The sequence below is a fragment of the Anas platyrhynchos genome, chromosome 18 (genome assembly GCF_047663525.1).
Source record: "Anas platyrhynchos isolate ZD024472 breed Pekin duck chromosome 18, IASCAAS_PekinDuck_T2T, whole genome shotgun sequence".
NCBI classification, from domain to species: domain Eukaryota; kingdom Metazoa; phylum Chordata; class Aves; order Anseriformes; family Anatidae; genus Anas; species Anas platyrhynchos.
The window spans coordinates 7,162,927-7,182,407 of record NC_092604.1 but is presented as its reverse complement, the minus strand read 5'-3'; the positions used below and the strand labels follow the sequence as shown (position 1 = coordinate 7,182,407).

The 19,481-nt window shown below is 46.2% G+C and overlaps 1 protein-coding gene across 1 annotated transcript in view; it reads left to right on the top strand.

The window, feature by feature from the left end:
- Positions 1-19,481, top strand: part of BRINP1 (BMP/retinoic acid inducible neural specific 1) — an 85,882-nt gene that overhangs the window by 13,843 nt on the left and 52,558 nt on the right. Inside the window, exon 2 of the mRNA XM_027470798.3 lies at positions 14,389-14,656. Within this exon, the coding sequence (XP_027326599.1) occupies positions 14,439-14,656 (218 nt within the window). The 5' untranslated portion in view covers positions 14,389-14,438. The remainder of the gene's footprint in view (positions 1-14,388; positions 14,657-19,481) is intronic.

Below are 19,481 nucleotides of genomic sequence, written 5' to 3'. Positions count from 1 at the left end.
AGTCTGGAGCCACAGAGTAAATCAGTAGTAGAAGCCTTTGGAGAAGCCTATAGTCTTGACTTCTATTTCCCTGCTCTCTCACTAGGCTGCAGATTAATTACAAGTCCCTTTCTCACCCATTAGATTTTTCTCATACTTCTTCTTCTTCTGCACTGTCTCATTCACACCTTCAATTCCTTGTTACTTTTCCTCTAATTCAACTTTCCTTGCTCTCCCTTTTTGCACACTTTCCTCTCTTCTTCTCTGTCTCTCCTGCAGAAGACGACTAACGAAGTGGCACGTGTTAATGAAGTGTCCTGCCTGTGCCTGCTGCGGGGGCTAGAGAAGGAGTGAGGTGGGTGAAGGAGGAGAGTACTGAAGAGGGGGGAAAGAGGCCGATCTGAGCACATTTCAGAGCTGGCTGAGGTTGTGTAGGAAGGTGGGCAGGGACATGGAAGCCCTGGCTGCAACGGGAGCACAGAGTTCCAGGCAAACATCTAGGGATGAGGATGTAACAGGTCTGAAAGCTGGGAGCTGTGTCCTCAAGGGCCAAAAGGACAGCAAAGACAGGACCGGGAGATGTGCAGGCAAGGAGGAACCAGCAGCTTCCTCCTCCTGCTGTGACAGGACTCAAGCCTGGCAGTCTCACACTTGATTTGTCTGGATGAGCTTGTGCACAGGGACTTCTAGCTCTCGAGTAAAATCAGAGGCAAGCGCATATTTGATCAGACAGGGGTTACGGGTGCTCTCTGCGCACTGGGCATTGCATGCTGGCAGGGATTAGGCCGCCATCTGCTCGGTACAACGCACATCACAGGGTCGGTACCTGAAGCAGGGATGCTGCAGGAACCCCTGCCGATGTCCTCGAGTCCTGCAGAACAACATTTTTGTCTCTGGAGCCTCTGTTGTGTGGTTAATGGAGCGATGTGGACAGAGGGTGTGATTTAGGGAGGAGAAACATTTAAGGGTTAGATAGGAGAAGAGACTGAAGAATCCACATTCTAGGCTTGTAGGTACCTATAGGTCCCTGAGGAATAGAGGCCAAGCACACAGCAGCTGGTGGGGGAAACGGTGTTGATGTTGTGGGAACAAAGATGTTGTCTAGCCTGCAATCCAGGCAGAAGGAGGGAGAAAACGGAGATGTAAATAAGGAGGAAGCTTCCTTGGGCTGCTTTGGGCCAAGAATATTATAGCAAGAATAAAATGTCCAAGAATAGTTGGCTGTCTTTATAAACAGTGGCATTAGATGTGATAGATAACTTCAGGCTATGTCTTCATGAGTACAGTAGAGTTTAAATACCCTTCTTTGGAAACTCCTTCCAAACGGCTTTGATTTCACAGGAATAAGCCAGCTAGCCACATTCCTGTTCTGCATTTGATTTACTGCTCGTAGAAAATTATCTATCTAGTTATTTATTATCTAATTCCATGGCTGCAGTCGAGGAAAATCTGTTCATTCCTTTTCCACAGCAGTGTCTCTTTCTCAAGCAGCTCGGAGTAGCTGGTAGGTGCCCTGGGGAATGTCAAAGCAGAATTAATTAATCATGACCGGTGATGGAGGTGTTTTGCAGATTTGGATTTGGCCAGCTGACTGCACAAAGATCTTCCTGCGAGTCAGGTTGTTGGAGAAACAAATGTGATGCCTGCTCTGGATCACTGTCAGACAGTCGCTTGGGGAGGCTGCAGAGGCATGTGGGATCTATCAAGCAGTGGGGGAACTCAGCTGTGTGTGTGTGCTGGTGGAGGGGATCAGGCTCTCCTTTTGGCAGGACACTGTGCCAATGATACTGTAAACTGCATTTTACCATGTTCTGTCCCATTCCCAGCCTGCAAAGGTGTGAATCTGTCAGCATTCACCAGAAAGCCTTCTGGGCAGACCCTCATTCTGAGTGTCCCCTTGGAGCAGGAGGAGTTGTGATGGCACCTGACATGTGCCAAACTGGAAGTCTCCTCCAGCATGCCCACGAGTGGTGACAGCACTGGCCAACTGCACAGGTTGTGCTGAAGCAGTAGCGTTTGTTTTACAAATAGCTCCAAACTCTTCCAGACCCTCTTCCCTCCCCTTGCAGAGCCGAGCAGAGCATGTGCTGTGCTTCCTGGTCAATGATTTCCTCCTGGCAATGGAGGAAGGTCAAGTGTCCATGCCAATTCTTTTCGATCTGTCAACAGCCTTCAATCCTCTGGCAATGAAAGGCTGATGATTTCCAGTGTCTGGCATGGATGGGCAATCTCTCCCTGCAGGAGCATTCTTCCTCTCCAAGGAGACTCCACCGTGTGCCTTGGAATCATGAACCATTTCCCCTGAGGACTCCTTCGGGGGGCAGTTCAGTGCTCAGTTGTGCGCTGTTGTTGTCAAAGGGATGGGGCTGCAATATTTTGGATGTGTAGGTGACAAGGGATGAGAACGATTTTCAAGTTACTAAACTCCAGTTTTCAAAATTCTTCATCCTGAGCCATCTTTTTCTGCCTCCAACTTGTTCCATTGCTGCCTAACAGGGAAACAAACAGGCACTTTTCTCCCCTCCCTTGCCAGTGGCGTGGCTGAACGCACAGAAACGTGGGCTGGGATGGAGCTGTTTGTGGGGTGGGGAGAGGGAAAACGACCCTTAATGTATGTCTCAGACTACAGCCATGCTCGCCATTAGCACGGAAGCCGTAATCTGTAGTGACAGACCAGCTGGAGCAGCCGTAGACACCCGGGTGAATCTGCATGCAAAGGTGCACACTCAGAGCAGCTGTGTACGGGGACTTGGGTTTCAGACTGCGGTGCCTGGCAGGAGAGGCATGCCCCTCCAAGAGGTCATGCAGACAGAAAGGCCTCTGCTACTTCAAATAAATTCCTAAGGGCTGGGGTTGCTTGTTCACATTGCACAAAACACCTCACCCAGGAAGCCCACATGGTGGGCTGGGACTAAGTGCTCTGTGTGAGGGGTGCTGGCTGTGGAGGGGGCTGGAGGGAGCAGCCCTTGCTGCCCTTCAGACTTCCTTTTGGTGAGATGAAAGGGAGGAGAAGGAAAGAGAGGCTGCTGATGTATAGCCCAGCTCTGCTCCCTGTTCCATCCACCTCCACGCCCGGTTTTTGTGCTCTGAGTGCTGTGCACCACTGGTTGGGACAGGCTCCCCGTCCCCTCGCCTTCAGCCCCACGAGCAGAGACCTCAGCACCGAGACCTGCTGCCCTCTGTCTCTTATCGAGCTGCAGAGAGTGCACAGGAGCCGCTGGGGACATTTTCATCCATGAAATGAAGAATCAATAGCGCTGCCTCATTACAGGCTCTGCTCTGTGCGGCTGCTCTAGCTTTTCTTTTGCTTCTCGCCTTGCCCCTCTTTTCAACGTGCTTCTGCCACTGCACACACCTGGTGGTGGAAATTCATGGGTAGCAATCCCCCTCTGCTATGCATGATGGAGCAAAAATGTGCTCTAAAAGAGAGATTGGAAAAAAAAAAAAAAAGAACAGGTAGACTTCCAAGAAGGAGGTGGAATATATCTTTTAAAAGCATGTAAGTGGCTTGGAAGCCAAAGGCCCTAGGAGGTCAATGGTATTCAGATGTTTAAGTTCCTGATGCTCATGAAAACATTACATGCAGATTCTACCCTGGGAAAGTTCTTTTTTCTTTTCTTTCCTTTTCTTTCCTTTTCTTTCCTTTTCTTTCCTTTTCTTTCCTTTTCTTTCCTTTTCTTTTCTTTTCTCTTCTTTTCTCTTCTTTTCTTTTCTTTTCTTTTCTTTTTCTTTTGCCTTGCCTTGCCTTCCCTTCCCTTTTCCCTTTTCCCTTTTCCCTTTTCCCTTTTCCCTTTTCCCTTTTTTTTTTTTTTTAATTTTTTTGCCTTTTTAAAGCAAGCAAAGAAGTTGGTTTTGTCAAGTGCAGAGGGGACCTGAGCTGTGCTATGCAGTCACTGAGCTGACAGAGCTGCTTGGAAAATGGACATGCTATTTCCTCGGGAAATTCTCGCCTTTTGATTTGTGCTATTTGTGTTTGTGTTTTGTTTTTAAAACACCATTTTGAATCAGAATCCTGCTCCCACAAATCTCTTATGGCCAAAAAATTTCAAAAGTAATTATTGGAGGTCATCAAGATCCTCTGCTTCTATAGTGCTAAAATGCTATGGGAAATATTCAGCACAGTGTAAGGATAATACATATAATAACTAAAACACCACAAAATACTTTCTGCCATATATACTTTAAACATATTAAACATATATCAACACAATGCGGAATAAATAAAAATGTCAAAGCAAATTAATTGAAACAACATAAAAATAACATGTTTATCTCCTCAAAATGAAACATTTCAGTATAACTGAAGTGAGGAGAGAAAATCAGAATGATTTGTTTTGACACTTTAAACATAAAAAAGTTTGTCAAAATTGACATGTTCCCATGCAACGTTTCGATTTCAAGAGAACTGCGTTTTCCTGCGAAAAACTGTTCTGTCAAAATTTTTTGACCAGCTCTACTTACAGTCTATCTAAACAGACAAGCATCACAGCCAAGACTCTCAAACGCTCCAGGTGGTCACAAGATGGATTTAGCACAGAGCAGAACAATCTCAAAGAAGGAGATAAATAAAACTCTGAGATACAGGTGGCATGAAACTCGGGTATCAAACTGTTTTAATATTCGAGATGCTCAGCCCTGAGTGGTTTTGGAATCTAAACCTAGAGAGGACTGAGTTCCTTCAGGTTTCAGTTCAGTTTTCAGAGAATCTGTGTTGATGCACTGATGGAAGAGGTTATTATTCGTGATGGTCAGATGCCAGTGCAGATTCTCAGTATCCTCTGGGATCTTTCAGTTCTTGGCATTGGTTGGGGTCCAGCTAGTAACAACCCTTCTGTGCTTGAAAGATTAATAGTAGTAAGTATGAGATGGCTTGATTTTCCATGCATCCTTCCTTCTCATTGAAAATCCCAGAACTGGGGCTTATGGAATAGGTTAAACGCAGCACTGCAGGTAGGTTGGCACTGGGTTTCAAAGCTGCTGAAAACAGCTTTGGCTAGGAATTCTCCCACCTTTGTGATGCACAGATTTTAAATCTTCTCATTATATAAATGCAGTTTCAGGTTAATTTGAGCTTCTAATTTAATACGCTGTTCCAAATTAAGAGTTAATATGATATTTGATTATCTTTTTGCAATGAGATCCAACCCAAGGCTCATTGACTTCAATAGACCTTCCAGCAGAACCTGCTACTGCTGGGCGCTGCATGGATGCACGCCTGGTGCAGGAGACCAACATTCAAGATTTCTGGCTTCTATTTCAGAAACTGCCAAAAAAATTGAGTTATTTGGGGCTATTACACATTTTAGCCCACATTTAGAGTCTGAATTTAAGCTCCTGTGCACAAATGTGCATACATCTTCCCATATATGGGGAGGCAGGACAGTAGGCAGAGCTGAACTAGCCTCAGACCAGGGCTCTATGGACTAAAGAATTCTTCCTAAATCCTTAAATCAATGCGAGATTCATGTAGCACACCTCTCAGTCACTGGACAGCATCCATCACATCGCTTCAGTAGCCAGTTAGCTTAACGCTGGTTCCAGTTCCAGCTGTGTTCCCCCACAAAGCCCAAGCTGTGCCAGCCTCGTGAGGTCTCAGCCTGGCAGGACTGCTGCACAACGGGCTCCAGCAGTGGCTGCAGGAGCTGGTGTGGCTAAATTCATGGAGATTTTACAGCCACAGCAAATTCTTCATTCACCGTGTGATAAGAGAGGCGGATCTGCTCAAGGCCAGAATTTGCAGCCAACAACTCAGGGTCCTTTTTCCCTCCCATTTTCAGCTGCCCCTGGTTCTGCTGGCATCATCCAGCGTGAATGGTGGCAGAACCTGGTGCCCATAGGAAGCGCCGAGTTAAATGGGGCTTTTCATCTTGGCAGGCAGGGCTGTCATTATCCAAGCAGCAGGAGCTGTACCAGGAGAAGCAGTGGTGTGCAGATTTTAACCCCTTGTGCTCCTCCAGCCAGAGCTGAGAAGTGCAAAAACCTCGGTCAAGAACTATGCTCCTTTCTGAGGGGCAAGAAAAACAGGAAGACACATAAGTTGCAAGGATCATTAGGTACCCTCAGATTGCTGGCATACCAAAATAAGCAGTGTCTGCTTGCATTTCCCAGGGATCACTCCATGTGGCTGTGGTGGCATAGTGCCTGCCCAGGAATGAACTTCAGAACAATAAAAATAATTCAGAGGGTGTCAGGTGTGGGATAACAGTTGATCTTTTGAATTTAACATTAAATTATTGCTCTTCAGGGCAGATTTGGCATTGGTATTTCTCCTTCTAGGTCTCTGCTTACAGGTTCAAATTGTTGCAATGGAATATATTAGAAAGGCAAGGCTGGCACACAGATTGGAGTAGGCATGAAAGCAAGAACCAGGGTTTCTGGACTCTGACCCAGACCTCTTTGAACTCAGTTTTCATATTACTGTGTGTCTCAGTTTTCCAGTAGAAATGGCAGGGAATAGTAAGATTCTTATTCAGTTGTTCAGTTTATTGTGCAGAGTTTGCAGGTGTTTCTACAAATCGTTATTCCAACTTGCAACAGAAGTATTAAATGAATTTGGACATTTTCTTTGTGCATAAATTACAAAATTTATTTTGGTTCAGTCAAAACATACTGTTTAAGAAAACACTTCATTTTGATTTTTAACGTATATTACTCAACATGTAATGAAAAACAAAACACAATCTTGAACTGATCCTTTCCAAATAGAAAACTCAACACATTCTGTTCCAAAGAAAAGCTGACTTTATCAAAATGCTTTTTTTCCCTTAAATCAACAAATTTCTACAAAGTGTTTTGCCTTTGATGAATTGGCATTTTTCTGACATGAAAATGAGCAATCCAAAAAAAAAATAATTCAAAGCAGCTCTGTGGCAAGTCTTAGCTAATTCTGGAACAGTAGCATGAAGGTGCGTAGGAAGGGTACTGCAAAGAGATGTAACATTGAGCTGAGACTTAAGAGATTTGGGTTGAATTCCTGAAGCACTTAAGAAATGATCTGGGGCAAGCCATTAATCTACCCCGTGTCTCAATTCCCATTCTGCAGAATGGGAAAAACAGCATTTCCCCATCTCCTAAAGCTACTGCAAGGATAAAAACCTATTAACACTTATGAGATTACCGGACTTTGATATAAGGTGTATAAATACTGAGGAAGACAGAAAGCAGAGCTGCATTTTTGTGTAACTTACAATGAAATTATGGGGAAGTGGACCGGCTTGGACAATAATTTAATAATAGTAGGAATAATTTCAAGTTCAGGGGCAGTGTTTAATAGAAATCACTGCTCACCACCCACCATATTTTTTCTTAATAAGCAGCTCAGAAAAGTGCAATTTATCATTATTATTACCATCTATATTCATTCTATCTCTGCCACTTCACAAATGAGAGGAGTTCCTCACAAACATCTACAAAGCTAGCTCATTATCCTGCCTCCCTATTTATAACTCTCATTTATGACAATAGCTATCAAAATCTTGCCAACGGTAGGGCTGCTGGTGTGCTGACACCACTGCTCCGCAGCCCGCTGAGCGGTATTATCTCACTGTTCCCTCGTGTTCCCCCATCTGTCCCTGACCATCTGGTGTCCTTGGTCTTCTAATTAGATTGTAAGCTTTTTGGGGCATGGACTGCCTTCCTGGTTGTACAGCACCTAGCACGATACCGTCGCAGTCCCAGATTCAGCAGGACTGTCTTCAAAATATCATTCTTCATCCCATATCAGCACGCACGTGCAGAAGATACTTTTAATTCAGTTTCTGATCTACCAAGCATTGTTAAATGGATCCTCTTCCTAAGTAGAGTCCTGAACCTAGCCTCTGTAGGTCCTGGATTTCAGAGCAGTGTCTTTGGCATCTTGGCTAGTTGATTCATGGTGAGGTCTGATAAAGTTTAATTCCCTCTGTTAACACTGTCCAGCACCACCTGATGTTATGACTTGGTGGAGATTGCGTCCCTTCCACACTTCTTCATTTTCAAGCTGCCTCTGATCCTCATCATAAGAACATCAGTAGTTTATAATTAGCTGGAGTGTGGGGACAAATGAGCTGAAATAAGGCACCTAGTTGTTACCAGTGTGATTCTCACCTCGCTATAGGCAGGGAGCAATTAGAGTTTTTGCACAAAAGTGGCTTCCTTTAGGCTGCTGGTTGAACTGCATTAATAACAAAGGATACGTAGGGTGTTTTTGGTTCACTGAATATTCTGACAAGTTGTAAGCAAAGTGTTGACAAACTGCAAAGAAAAAGGCCTTATTTCCTCCGAGTCATTTAGGGTCAAAAGAAATATTTTTATCACTGTGCTGTCTTAAGGGGCTAGAAGGATGAATCAAAAGGGGGGAAAAATACCTCTAAGCAGTTTCAAATGGAAATTTGGAAATGTGTCCCCTTGGTGCTCTTAAAACTAAAACATTCATATCACCCAATCATTATTTCTTTTATTTCTTTCAGCATGAACAACTTGGAAAAGTTGAAGTGCATTTTTAAACTGTATCAGTACTTTAGGAGAGGAATTTCTCATCCCCTTTCCTTGCCTTTTCTCACCCAAAAGCATCTCAGCTGATGAATATCCCTCAGGTCTAAGTGTTCACACATTTCAAAGTAAAGTGGGCAAAGAATAAGTGCAAATTTAGACACTGATCAGAAAGTTACAGCAATTGCTGAACTGTATTTCCATTGCTGACTCCTTTGCAGCTTGAGCCACAAAGACCCCAGGGCAGAAGTGGCCAATTTCTGTCTTCCCAGGGCTCAGGTTTATCCACAGAACTTTGTATGACTTAACAAACTTACAGGCTTATCAAACTGACAGATTGGCTTCCCTGTCCCTTTCCATCCACATTCCCTGTTTCCCTGACACACAAGAGATGTTCTCAGCTTGGTTGGATTGCTGGCCAGCATTTACAGAGAACAGCTAAAGAACTAAAGCTGCTCCATGGGCAGGAGCTACCTTCCAGCTATTCCACCTCTGAATCAGGCGCAAGACATAAATATTGTTGCTCAAGCTGCAACCAGTGACCTACCAGGAGTGAAACCCTGGAGGTGTAGGGCAGTAGTTACCTGTCTAGCAGAAATGTGAGTGTACTTAAAGCAGGGAATGTTGAATAAAATCTGTGAGAAGGTAAAAACACTTAAAATTAAGCATGCACTTAAGCTGTTTGCTGAAATGAGGTCAGATGTTCATCACTTTCCAGGGTCGAGCTCTAAACTAACATAAGCTGTTTCATCTCTCCCTTGACGCTTCAGTCTTTTACTAATTTATCAGCATCCTAAAGCAGCATGTGAAGTTGCTGCAGAACAGAAGCGTTTCAGATACAAATAGCAATTGTTAGCCTCTTCCCTCTGTTAAACGGCAGCAGGCAGAAACCTCTCTCAACCTGCCAAGAACCAAATGTGGGACACAAGAAAGAATTATTGGTGCATGAAGCTTAAAGAGATAGGGGACTTATTTCTTTACTAAAAATAATGTGTTCAGTAATCTTTCTTTCCCAAGTTTACATTTCTGATGGAAATAGTTTACAACAATGAGCGTGAGAAAACAGAAGGGATGTGTGCAAGATCAATTTGACTCTAATAGAAGGGATAAATGAAAGGTACAGAGGTTAGAAGAAGGGTAGAAAATCCCAGGAGGCAGAGGCAAAGTGTAGTGTTCAGAGCAAGCAACAGACAGCCAACTCCTGCACTCTGCTTTCCCATTTACAGCAGTGATCTGGGGCTACACAGCCTTCCCAACAAGAATCTGATCTCACAGTATCGTTTTCTGTAAAATCTACCATTCTGAGCTACCCCGCTGTATAAAAATTACCTTTTAAGTGGCTAAGTAGACACCCAGCTTTATTCCTTTCTTCTTATTTCAAGAAACAATGGGAGTAACAGCACTTGCCTGCCTTACTAGAGTGCTGAGAGCTTTAATTAATGTCTCTAATTCAATTTGAACTCCTTGGATAAAAGGCACTGCCTTGTGACAGCAAAGGTATTGCCCAAAATAGAATATAATTAACACACAGATATCAATCACAATGAAATTAAGTGTACATTCAAATACAACTTGCTCTTTACAGAAAGTACCTGCCTATTTTTCCTCCAAGAATCCTGAAGGCTTATAAGACAAGGAACATTTAATGTTCCAGGCTGAATTCTGATTAGAATAAGGCCTTTTTAAACTGCCTCTCTAAAAGGGGTTGCGACAGAAATCTACATTTACCCTGACAGATGTGCCTTCGTGATGGACAGTGCTGGAAACTGATGGTTATGTGCCTCAGAATCAGTACTTCTCACATCTTCTGATCCCAACAGTTACTTACTTGAGCCCATGTCCTGTCTCACCAGCTGATCATGTTTATTAACAGATATGATAATTGCATCATCTTGCTTGTTGAGATGAACCAGAAGGACCCAGATCACTACAGCACTGTGTAATGCTCCGGAGTGGGCATAGGCTTTGTAGCTTTTTGACACCTTGAAGTGGTTGTCTTTCATTGCCTTTAGGACATGAACACCTAATGAGCCATGTGGCCGGCAGGGCTACGTTTTGCTAAGTGCTATACTCAGACAATGGCTTCTCCAACAAGACTGCAAATCAGTCTGACAAATACTATTGTATGCCCAAGCTGATAATAGGAAAGTGAGGGGGAAAAATAATACATTTAAGGGCATTGCCCATGATCACTGAGTGCGTCTTGTGCAGAACTGAGCAGAATGTTGGCTCCTGGATCAAAAGCCAGTGTCTTCCTCTAGCAAGGCTGTCCTTTAATGCAGAGATTGCTTCTGTGACAGATTTAGCTTTTAGTTTATCTTGGGTCTCCTACCCAAAGGCTCTATACATGCAGACATCTCCCCTTCCTCTTCTTCCCCCATTCGCCTTGCACAATCCCCAGAACATATCTTACATCAGTGAAGCCCCGTAATGCCACATAACAAATTAATTTCACATTCAAACTTGTTAGGAGTTAGATTGAATAGACCTCACATTATTGCCTTAGATACAAAATAGTCCCACTTTAGTAAGCTTTATAGCTTCCATGGGGACCAGCCCCGTGGTGTGTATTAATATTTAACACGAAACAACATCTCTACAGAAGCTACGGGGGGAAAAAGATACTACTAAAAAATTAAAGGTGGTTGTGTGCTAATCATCTAGACCCAGTTGTGCTCTACTACCCTCACTGCCTCAGGCACCAATCCTTGCTCTCAGCACTGATACCTCCAGTATCCAGCTTCCAGGTGGGAGATGTGGCCACTTCTTGTGGTCTCAAGCTATGTTCTAGACATGTCTTTAGCCCTGGTAAAGAGTTTTTACTAAGCCTTTCTATTAAGCATTTCTATTCATCCTGATTCTAACTTCGACCTAACAGGAAAGGAAGGGAGGATGAAGATGTGTGTGTGGGGAATTAGTGAATATCTCCTCTCTGTTATAAACTGAAATCTCCCCAGTGTACGCTGCTCAGATATGGAAGGACACAGTGGGATTTCTCTGAAGCCCACTTCATTTGGTTGTTCTCATATTTCTGTTTATGCTTGCACTGTGCTGGGAGCTGGAGGTGAGCTATCACTCCACTTTGGTATGTAAGAGCTCCCTTCCTCTCTGCAATAGAAATTCAATAGGAAGTGAAATGTTTAAAGGAAAACTGATCCAGGCTGGCTGATGAAGGAAGTAGTTATGGAAGAGTTTAATGAACAGACAAGCAAGACGGTGAGGAGGATGTGCACAGATCATTATCAGCAGCAAACCTACGTACCTGTCTAGCAGTGAATATGCTGAGCTTGCAGCTGTGTGCTTGTTATGGCAGAGAGCTGTGGGCATGCAATGAGCAGTGGGGCAGAGAAGCAGCCTGAACAGAGAAGCAGAAGAAAAAATCTCCTGAACTGGAATTTGGAAATGCCCACGGTGGGATGTAGCTGAGAGCATTTCCAAGTAACACCTCAGGTTCATGACCACTGTGACTGGGATCAGACCCACACCATACCCCACTAGGAATAGGCTGTGTGCCCCTCGATGTGGGGTGAGAATCCCCAAACCCCCCCCCCTTTTTTTTTTTTTTTTTTAAGGTAAAGTAGTACTGCTCTTTTCTGAGAGGTGAGGGACTAAAGCACTGAAATCTGTCCTGATTATGGCAGAAATGGGAGTTAGTGTTGAAGGCTAATATTAAAAATGTCTCCAGTATAGGAACAACCTCCTCAGTCAGGAGCTACAGGTGCCATTAGGTTTAATAACAGTAATATTCTATCTGCAACTGGAAAGAAGTTTATATGTGCCCAACAGAAAAAAGTGAACATTCGTTGGCTTTCCCATACTTAATTTTTTTTTTCCATTTCTTCATGCAATGCAACAGCTGACTGTCGTTTTTAACTAGACTTTACACAATTCTGTTTTGTCAAGAGCTGCTGAGCTCGCTGCAGCTCCACAGGCACATGCTGTGCACACGTGCAGCCTCCCACGCACCCCGCCGCGTGCGCACACTCGGATCTTGTGCTCCCCGTCGCACTCCCAGCTCCAATACACCCGCGCATGAGATGTGCACTCGCTGCCATGGGCTGCATCTTTGCTTTTTTTTCCCAGAGAAAGCTCCTGGAGTCAAGGAGATGGCCACGCCAGCCATGATGTTGATGCCCTCTGCTCTGTAGCATGGTGCTTGAAACAGGCAGGCTCTCACCTCCATGTGCAAATGTGCGTGGAGCCTCTAGCACAACAGTGCAACCTCTTCTTAGCAAGACCTTTTCCCTCTGTGAACTGCAGACTTTCAGAGTGCTTGTGGTGGACTCAGACTCCCAACCAGCAGGGTTGCTGGAGATGTACAAATACGCCTGACACCAAAACTCTTGGCTGTAAGCTCTGCGTAGCCTGATTTCTCCTCCTTTTAAAGAGTAGCTCCAGGCTCTGTGAGCTATATTAATGCAGAAATGTGTGGGTATCGGCTGCCCTGAGGACACCTTTTGGCTAGGATTGTACTCCCAGAGTGAGGGCCATGGCCTCAAGGCTGCTCTGCCTGGGCATCCCCACCATGCTGGCACATCCCCACAAAACTCAGCAAGGCAACCGGATGGACAGGAGGTGGGCAGGAGGAGGAACAGGTCCTGCGTGGGGAGAGGGCTTTTTCAAAGCCACGTCAGAAGCTCCCAGCAATGAGGGTGTTCAGCTCTGGTGAGTGGGGAGCACAACCCAGCACTCTGGGCTGCTGCTGCTGCTGTGTTCCCCTCAGTGTCCTGGTTAGCAAGCCAAAGGGAATGGGGTTGGTGCTGGGCACAGGTGCTGACAAAACGAGCTGCTCCCCTTCCACCGGTGGAGCACACGGCTCCGTTCGGAGAGAGGCACGGTGCCAGCAGCATGACTGCGGAGGCGGATGATCTAACGGCTGAAACGCTGGAAATGGGAGTCAGGAGACGAGGGCTCTCTTCCAGCTGTATCCATGGCTTGCTGCGTAACCTTTGGCAAGGCATTTCACCCCTCTGTTTCCCTTCCCACTCATCATATGTCTTGTCTGTTCAGACACCGAGCACATTGGGGAGAGGAGCTGGCTCGTAGCAGGGCTGCCCGCAGCCATGCTTTGCACATGACGGACGGCGTGCCCTACACCAGGTGCTGGGGAGCATCCCCGTAAGCTCCCTAGCAAATCTCCCACTGCTCAATATGCATGCTCAGCATGAGCCTCGATCTTGGGAAGAGCCCCGAGGTCCTACTGTGATCCCAATAGCAACAGACCCCGTCCCCTCCTCCAAACACGTGCCTCCCAAGCACCCCGGCAGGGAAGCAGGTTGGGGTGATTTTTATCTTTCAGCGTTTGGCAGGATTTCAGAGTCACGTGTGGCTGTGTGTGTGTGTGTGTGTCTCTGCGTCCGCATGCGCTCGTCGCTGAAACCTGGGTAATTATTTTGTTTTATTTCTTTTTTGGCAACACTTTAAAGCAAGAGCTGGGTCTTTATAGATTGCTCAGGTTGCATGGAGTATGGATTACAGATCATCAGAGAGACATGAAAGCAGAAGACACGTTTCTCTGGCACGGCATTAAAGGGACGATAAATGGGTAATTGTAGCCTGGGGTGCGGCCACCTTCTGCACCCAGCCCTCACCCCTCTTTGCGGCATTGCGGAGAACTTCATGAGGGAAATGATGGAAAAGCTGGGGTGAGGATGGCTCAGGTCGGGACCTGGTTATTTCAAAGGTGGTATGTACTCAGGAGGTTAAAGGCACCACTTAGGTGTGAATAAAACACTGCCAGATACTCCAAGCAGCAACGCAGACAGACTGAAGGCTTTTAAAATGTGATTTTTTTTCATGTCTCTTTTACCCTGAGAGACAGTTGTCAAAGGATCAAAGCAATTCCTATTTCTAAACTCTCTCTTTCTCTCCCTTCTCCCTCCCCTCCCTCCATTTCTTTCTCTCTCCTTCCTTCCCCCTCTTCCCTCTCTTTTTCCACAGGACTCCACAGAATGGAGCAAGAATGAGAGGAAAAAGGCAGACAGAAAAGCATGAACTGGAGGCTTGTTGAGTTCCTCTACCTCCTGTTTATATGGGACCATATACTAGTACAGCCCTCCCACCAGGACCCCGCTGCCACCAACCAACATGTCTCCAAGGAGTTTGATTGGCTTATTTCAGACAGGGGGCCCTTCCACCACTCGCGGAGCTACTTATCCTTTGTGGAAAGACATCGTCAAGGATTTACAACCAGATATAAAATATACAGGTACGTTGGTTTGCTGCGGCTCCCGTAGCTGTATGGTGGTGGGAACCCAGACAGGTCCCTTGAGCTCGCAGCATAGTCAATGCGGGGGGGATGCGCCACTGCACCCGTTCCACCTGGAGATGCTTCTCTGGTTGCCCACAGCCCTCAGCTGGCAATGCAGATTGCTTCAGAGGCTCGGATGTAGTGCTCTGATCATGAGATGAAGGCACCGCAGTGCCCTGGCAGTGTGCACAATGTAGAATGAGATGAAAAAGGACCACAGGTGTGGGTGTGCACTTTTTGGGACAGGCAAAAAATTCAAAGTCAGGTTCACAAGCAAGTTTCTCAGATCTGTCCCCATGGGCAGACCAAGCATCTGTATCAAATTCACACATGTGCTCTGCCAACAGTTTTAGGTTCACAAAGCACGAACAGCCATAAATACAAGGCACATGTTGGTATGGCAGTTCTCACGCTGCTGTGCCTGCGTCCTAGCTGTGTGCCGCTTACTGCAGGCCTCTGCAGATGATCTCCGTGCATGAGTCAGACTTGCCTCCAGAACTGTGAGCGGGGTTTGAAAGTCATTCAATTAAAAAACTACAGAAAATAGGCAGAATTTGGATTTTCCTTTGCCTTCTAGGTTTTTCAAGCCTTTGTTGTTGCCTGTTTCAAGTGCTTCTTGGCAGCTGTGATATCCAGAAACATACTTATCTTTTTGTTATTTGAATATGAAAAGCTGGGGTGCTCATGTGAGCCTCCTATTACAGCAGCAGGCACTTTGGAAGGAAGGGGAATAAGCCAGCAAGAATCATGAGATTTGGGCTAAAACCCAAAGACCAAACTCTCATAGCCATGTGCACATTTCCATAATTATATATCCCCGTCGTGCTTCGGAAAGACACTTGCAAATGTAGCTACACAAACTAGTGGGTAGGAAAGTGCTAGCGAAGAGCCTACTGCCAACATGCACACAGAGACACACACACACGTGTTTTCTGGGGGTCAGTGGGGGCTGAAAACCATGTGTGTGCAGGCAGCCTTCTCCCACGGGCAGAAAGCCAAAAGCACTTGCGGGGTAGCAGCAACATGCGAGACATCATCAACGTGCAGGGAAGAAAAATGAGTTTTGCCTGTCCCATCGTGGCCTGCGGGGAGTGCAGCATCCCCTCCCCTCACACCAGCCCGCGGAGCAGGGGCAGGTTAGCATGGGTTGAAGATGTTGTCCTGGCTTGTCCTCCTTGTTCCAAACAGCCTGGGGGACAACAGCCGCAAAAAGCAGCAATAAGGCTGCCACGCTTCCTCTGGGGATATCTCACAGGCTTTGCTTATACAGAGGAGCAGAGAAAAGATGTCTTTTTCAAAAAAGAAAAAAAAAAAAAGGTTTTGTGGATATGTGGATTGTTATGTTATACACAACTGGTGGTTGTGGATAACCCTGGCTTCCCCCTGCCCTGCCGGATCGGGGCTGTGCTCTGCCCCACACAGTGTCCTGGCAGTGGCTCTGCCCTTTGCTAAAGAGCTCTTTAGCACTAAACACCACCCCAGCAGGCTCCAGAAGCTGCAGTGGGAGGCAAATGCATGCAATGGATGCATTCAGACACCTCCAAGGGCTGTCAGGGTAGGTCAGGGCAGAGATCCATCAAGCCAGGGATCCTGTCTCAGGGAATCATGGAGAAAAGGGGCTGCAAGGACCTTGAGAGGTCATCTAATCCATGCAGCTTCCCCTAGGCGGGCTCAGCCCGTACCTGTGGTGCATCTGACAGGTTTGTGAGCAACCTCTCATGAAAGGTTTCCTGCAACAGAGAATTCACACCCAGGGCAGACAGGCTGCACCACAGCTTTGCTGTTCCCATTCTAGTAAAGGTGCTAAAATCTTGCTTTAATGTGAAGCCTGTGATTTGTAATTTTATCTGCTACGGGGTGAGGAGCAAATTCCCCTTTGGTCTGTAGGAGACTGCTAAGAATTTGAAGGTTTATCTTAGTTCAGGGTGAATTTTATACATGGGAAGTGAAAAAGGATCTGTATTTCTCTATTTCTGCTGGATATTGCCAAAGCATTTATCTGAGAGACTTCTAGCACAGGGAGAAGAGTGTGCAACCTCTGTGCACACGGGAGGCATAGACAGCAGCATCTGCACGCGTGGGAGGCCTGGGGGCATGGGGAGGGGGTCTAACAAGGGTCTTGCAAACAGTCAGAAGCAGAGGCAGTGCTGGAAAAGTCATTATTCACAGAAATATTCGGAGGTGAGACAGCCTGGTGGAAGTGGTTAGGCACAGGGTCCAGAGGGAGGTGGAAAGACAGCAAAGGCCACGTAGGGAGGCATCTCTTGGCCATACATCACTGTGGAAGTGCTCTGGGACTGGCTTTAGGTCCCACTGCAGCCAGCAGAGCAGAGGGGGAGCCCTCGGGTCCTTCAGCAGAGCACATGGGGCTGTTAGGTGTGGGGCTGGCCAGACTCGGAGGGTTATTTCCTTCTAATATTTGGCCCTGTTTGAAGGACCGGTCACTTGAAAATTGGGCCCACACATTATTTAAGCAGTGCCCAAATCAGCCTCGCTGTGGTGAATTAGCGGAGCTCCCAGCGGCTAAGGCTGGACTTGGAGCCCCCCCTCCAGAACCTGTCATTTTACCGAAAGCCATGAGGAGAAAATCTCATTTTGCGGGCTCCTTAAATTGACTTCGAAATCTGTAAAGCTGTTGGGATTTTGTCAACTGCTTAATTCCAGGATAGAAGCCTCTTTCCTCCCAAATGATGTCTCTCAATTGCTCTTTGCACTACACTGGCCCAAGGGCAGCACGTATCCTGCAGTAAGTGACTCTCCTTTCCTCCGGAAAGCAGCCCACTTAGAGCATGGGAATTTCTGCACTCTTTCCTCTTTCCATGCTCCTTTTCTCCCAGATTTCCTTTTTTTAATTGGTTGGTTTGTCCCTCGGTCAGTTCCTTTTGGCACCTGAAATTTTGTTGGATGAGGTTTGCCCTGACCGCTGCTCCTCTCCCAAGGCCAACAGCAGCAGATCTCGACCCAGCCACAGCACCCGAGGTTTTGGAGTGGATGTGAAAACCGGCGAGAGGACCTCACCCGTCCCTAATCAAAACGCTGTTGCTGGTTTAGTGGTGATTTCCCCAGTGTCTTGCTGTGCAGGAGTGTGGACACAGCACATTAGGAGCGTGTCATTTACACTGAAAACCCACCTAGAGGAAGCCGCTCTCGATGTTACGCAGCAGTGTAAGGCAACACGCAGCACTTTCTAATTTTCACAGGCGACTTTAAAAAAGAAGCAGCATCAGAATAAAAAATGCAAACCTTCTTCCATTACAGGTGAAGTCCAAATATCTGTCAGCAGCAAGAAAGAGCCTGTTTTGGGTAGCGAGGCTATTAATACACTGCGCGGGCAGAGCTGCTGTACAGCAGCGTAGCTGCCGGTATCTTTTCATAGGATGCCTGGAAACATCCTGGCACAAAAAGGCAGCTCGTGTCACAGTCTCCAAAGACTCATTCCCTCCTTCTGTGCTTTGCATTTTAGCAGACTTTAGGACTTTTTCTTGCAAGATTTGGTCCAAACTGATTTCACGGGTGCTCTCAGTCAAAGTTTGCATTGTGCATGCGGTATCGGGAGGAAGGCAAGCAAAGTGGGGGCTGTTTTATACTGAATCATGGGCAGTAGGGGTAGGTACAACTGCATTAAGGAGGCACATTAATCAGCATCGATTCACACTAATAAGGCTGGTTTAGGGGGGCCTCTGGCAGGAAAATGTTGCTTTGATCATTATCTGTGCACTCAGATGCTAATGCAGATAGGATGGCAGATGCTGTGAGTGGTTTGTGGGATGTCTGAATATTCATTATCACTGTCCCTGTTGTTGTTCCTAGTCATGAGAGCCTGGGGTGCGAGATGCTGCAGAAGGGCTGGAAAATGGATGAAGCTCAGCTTGGTTTGACTTTGGGACTAGGGCAATTCTCAGACCAGAAACCTTTCCTGTTACCACCACACGGCATTTAATAGCTTCAGCCAACTTCTTGGAGCTATGCTGTTGTGTCACCCCTTTTTTCTTGCCATAGTGCCATGAAACAAACTCATTTTTTCGTGCCTCAGTTTCCTCAACTTAGAAGTGGAGATGACAGCACACTGCTGGGAAGACAATTACATTTCCTCCACATTGCTGGGGAGATAATTAAATGCTGCAAGATGTACGTGCCCATGGACCAGCCAATCCTGTCCTGTCCCCCCAACCACAGAGAAACACGACAAAAGCGAGTACATATATACCCCATTTACAGTAAGGTCTCTGGATATATAAAAAGAAAATACAGCTCCCGAGACAGGACAGATTGTGAGTAACTGGCTGCACAAGTGAGCCATAAATTGCTTGGGATAGTGCCCAGGGAGAAGAAAACTTATTTTTTATCCCCAGGATGTTGTTTTACTGGTGGTGCTGCGCTGGGACAGGAGAGGTGGGGGGCTCTCCACCCTTGGAGGTGCTTATGAGCTGGTGATAGTTCTGCTTCAAGTGGGAGGTTGGGTGAGGGATCCCCCAGGGTCCTGTCTCACCAACAGATCTGTGGTTTCCCTGGTTCTCTGATTCAGAGTGGACACTAAACTGGGAGCTCATAAAGAGATTTGCACTACTAAAGGCAGCCTGGCCACACTAGAGATTTTTATTTAGTCCTAGAAAACTCACAAATCTGAGCAGCTACGTGCTCTCTAAATGTGTCATTCCCTCAGCAAAGAGGAAGAGAATTACCATGACGTGAGATGCTTCTCTGTTGCTTAGATTTTGGAAGAAAGAAAAAGAAAAGAGGGGAAGGAAAAAAAAAAGCAATTTGGTCTAACAAAACTGTCTCA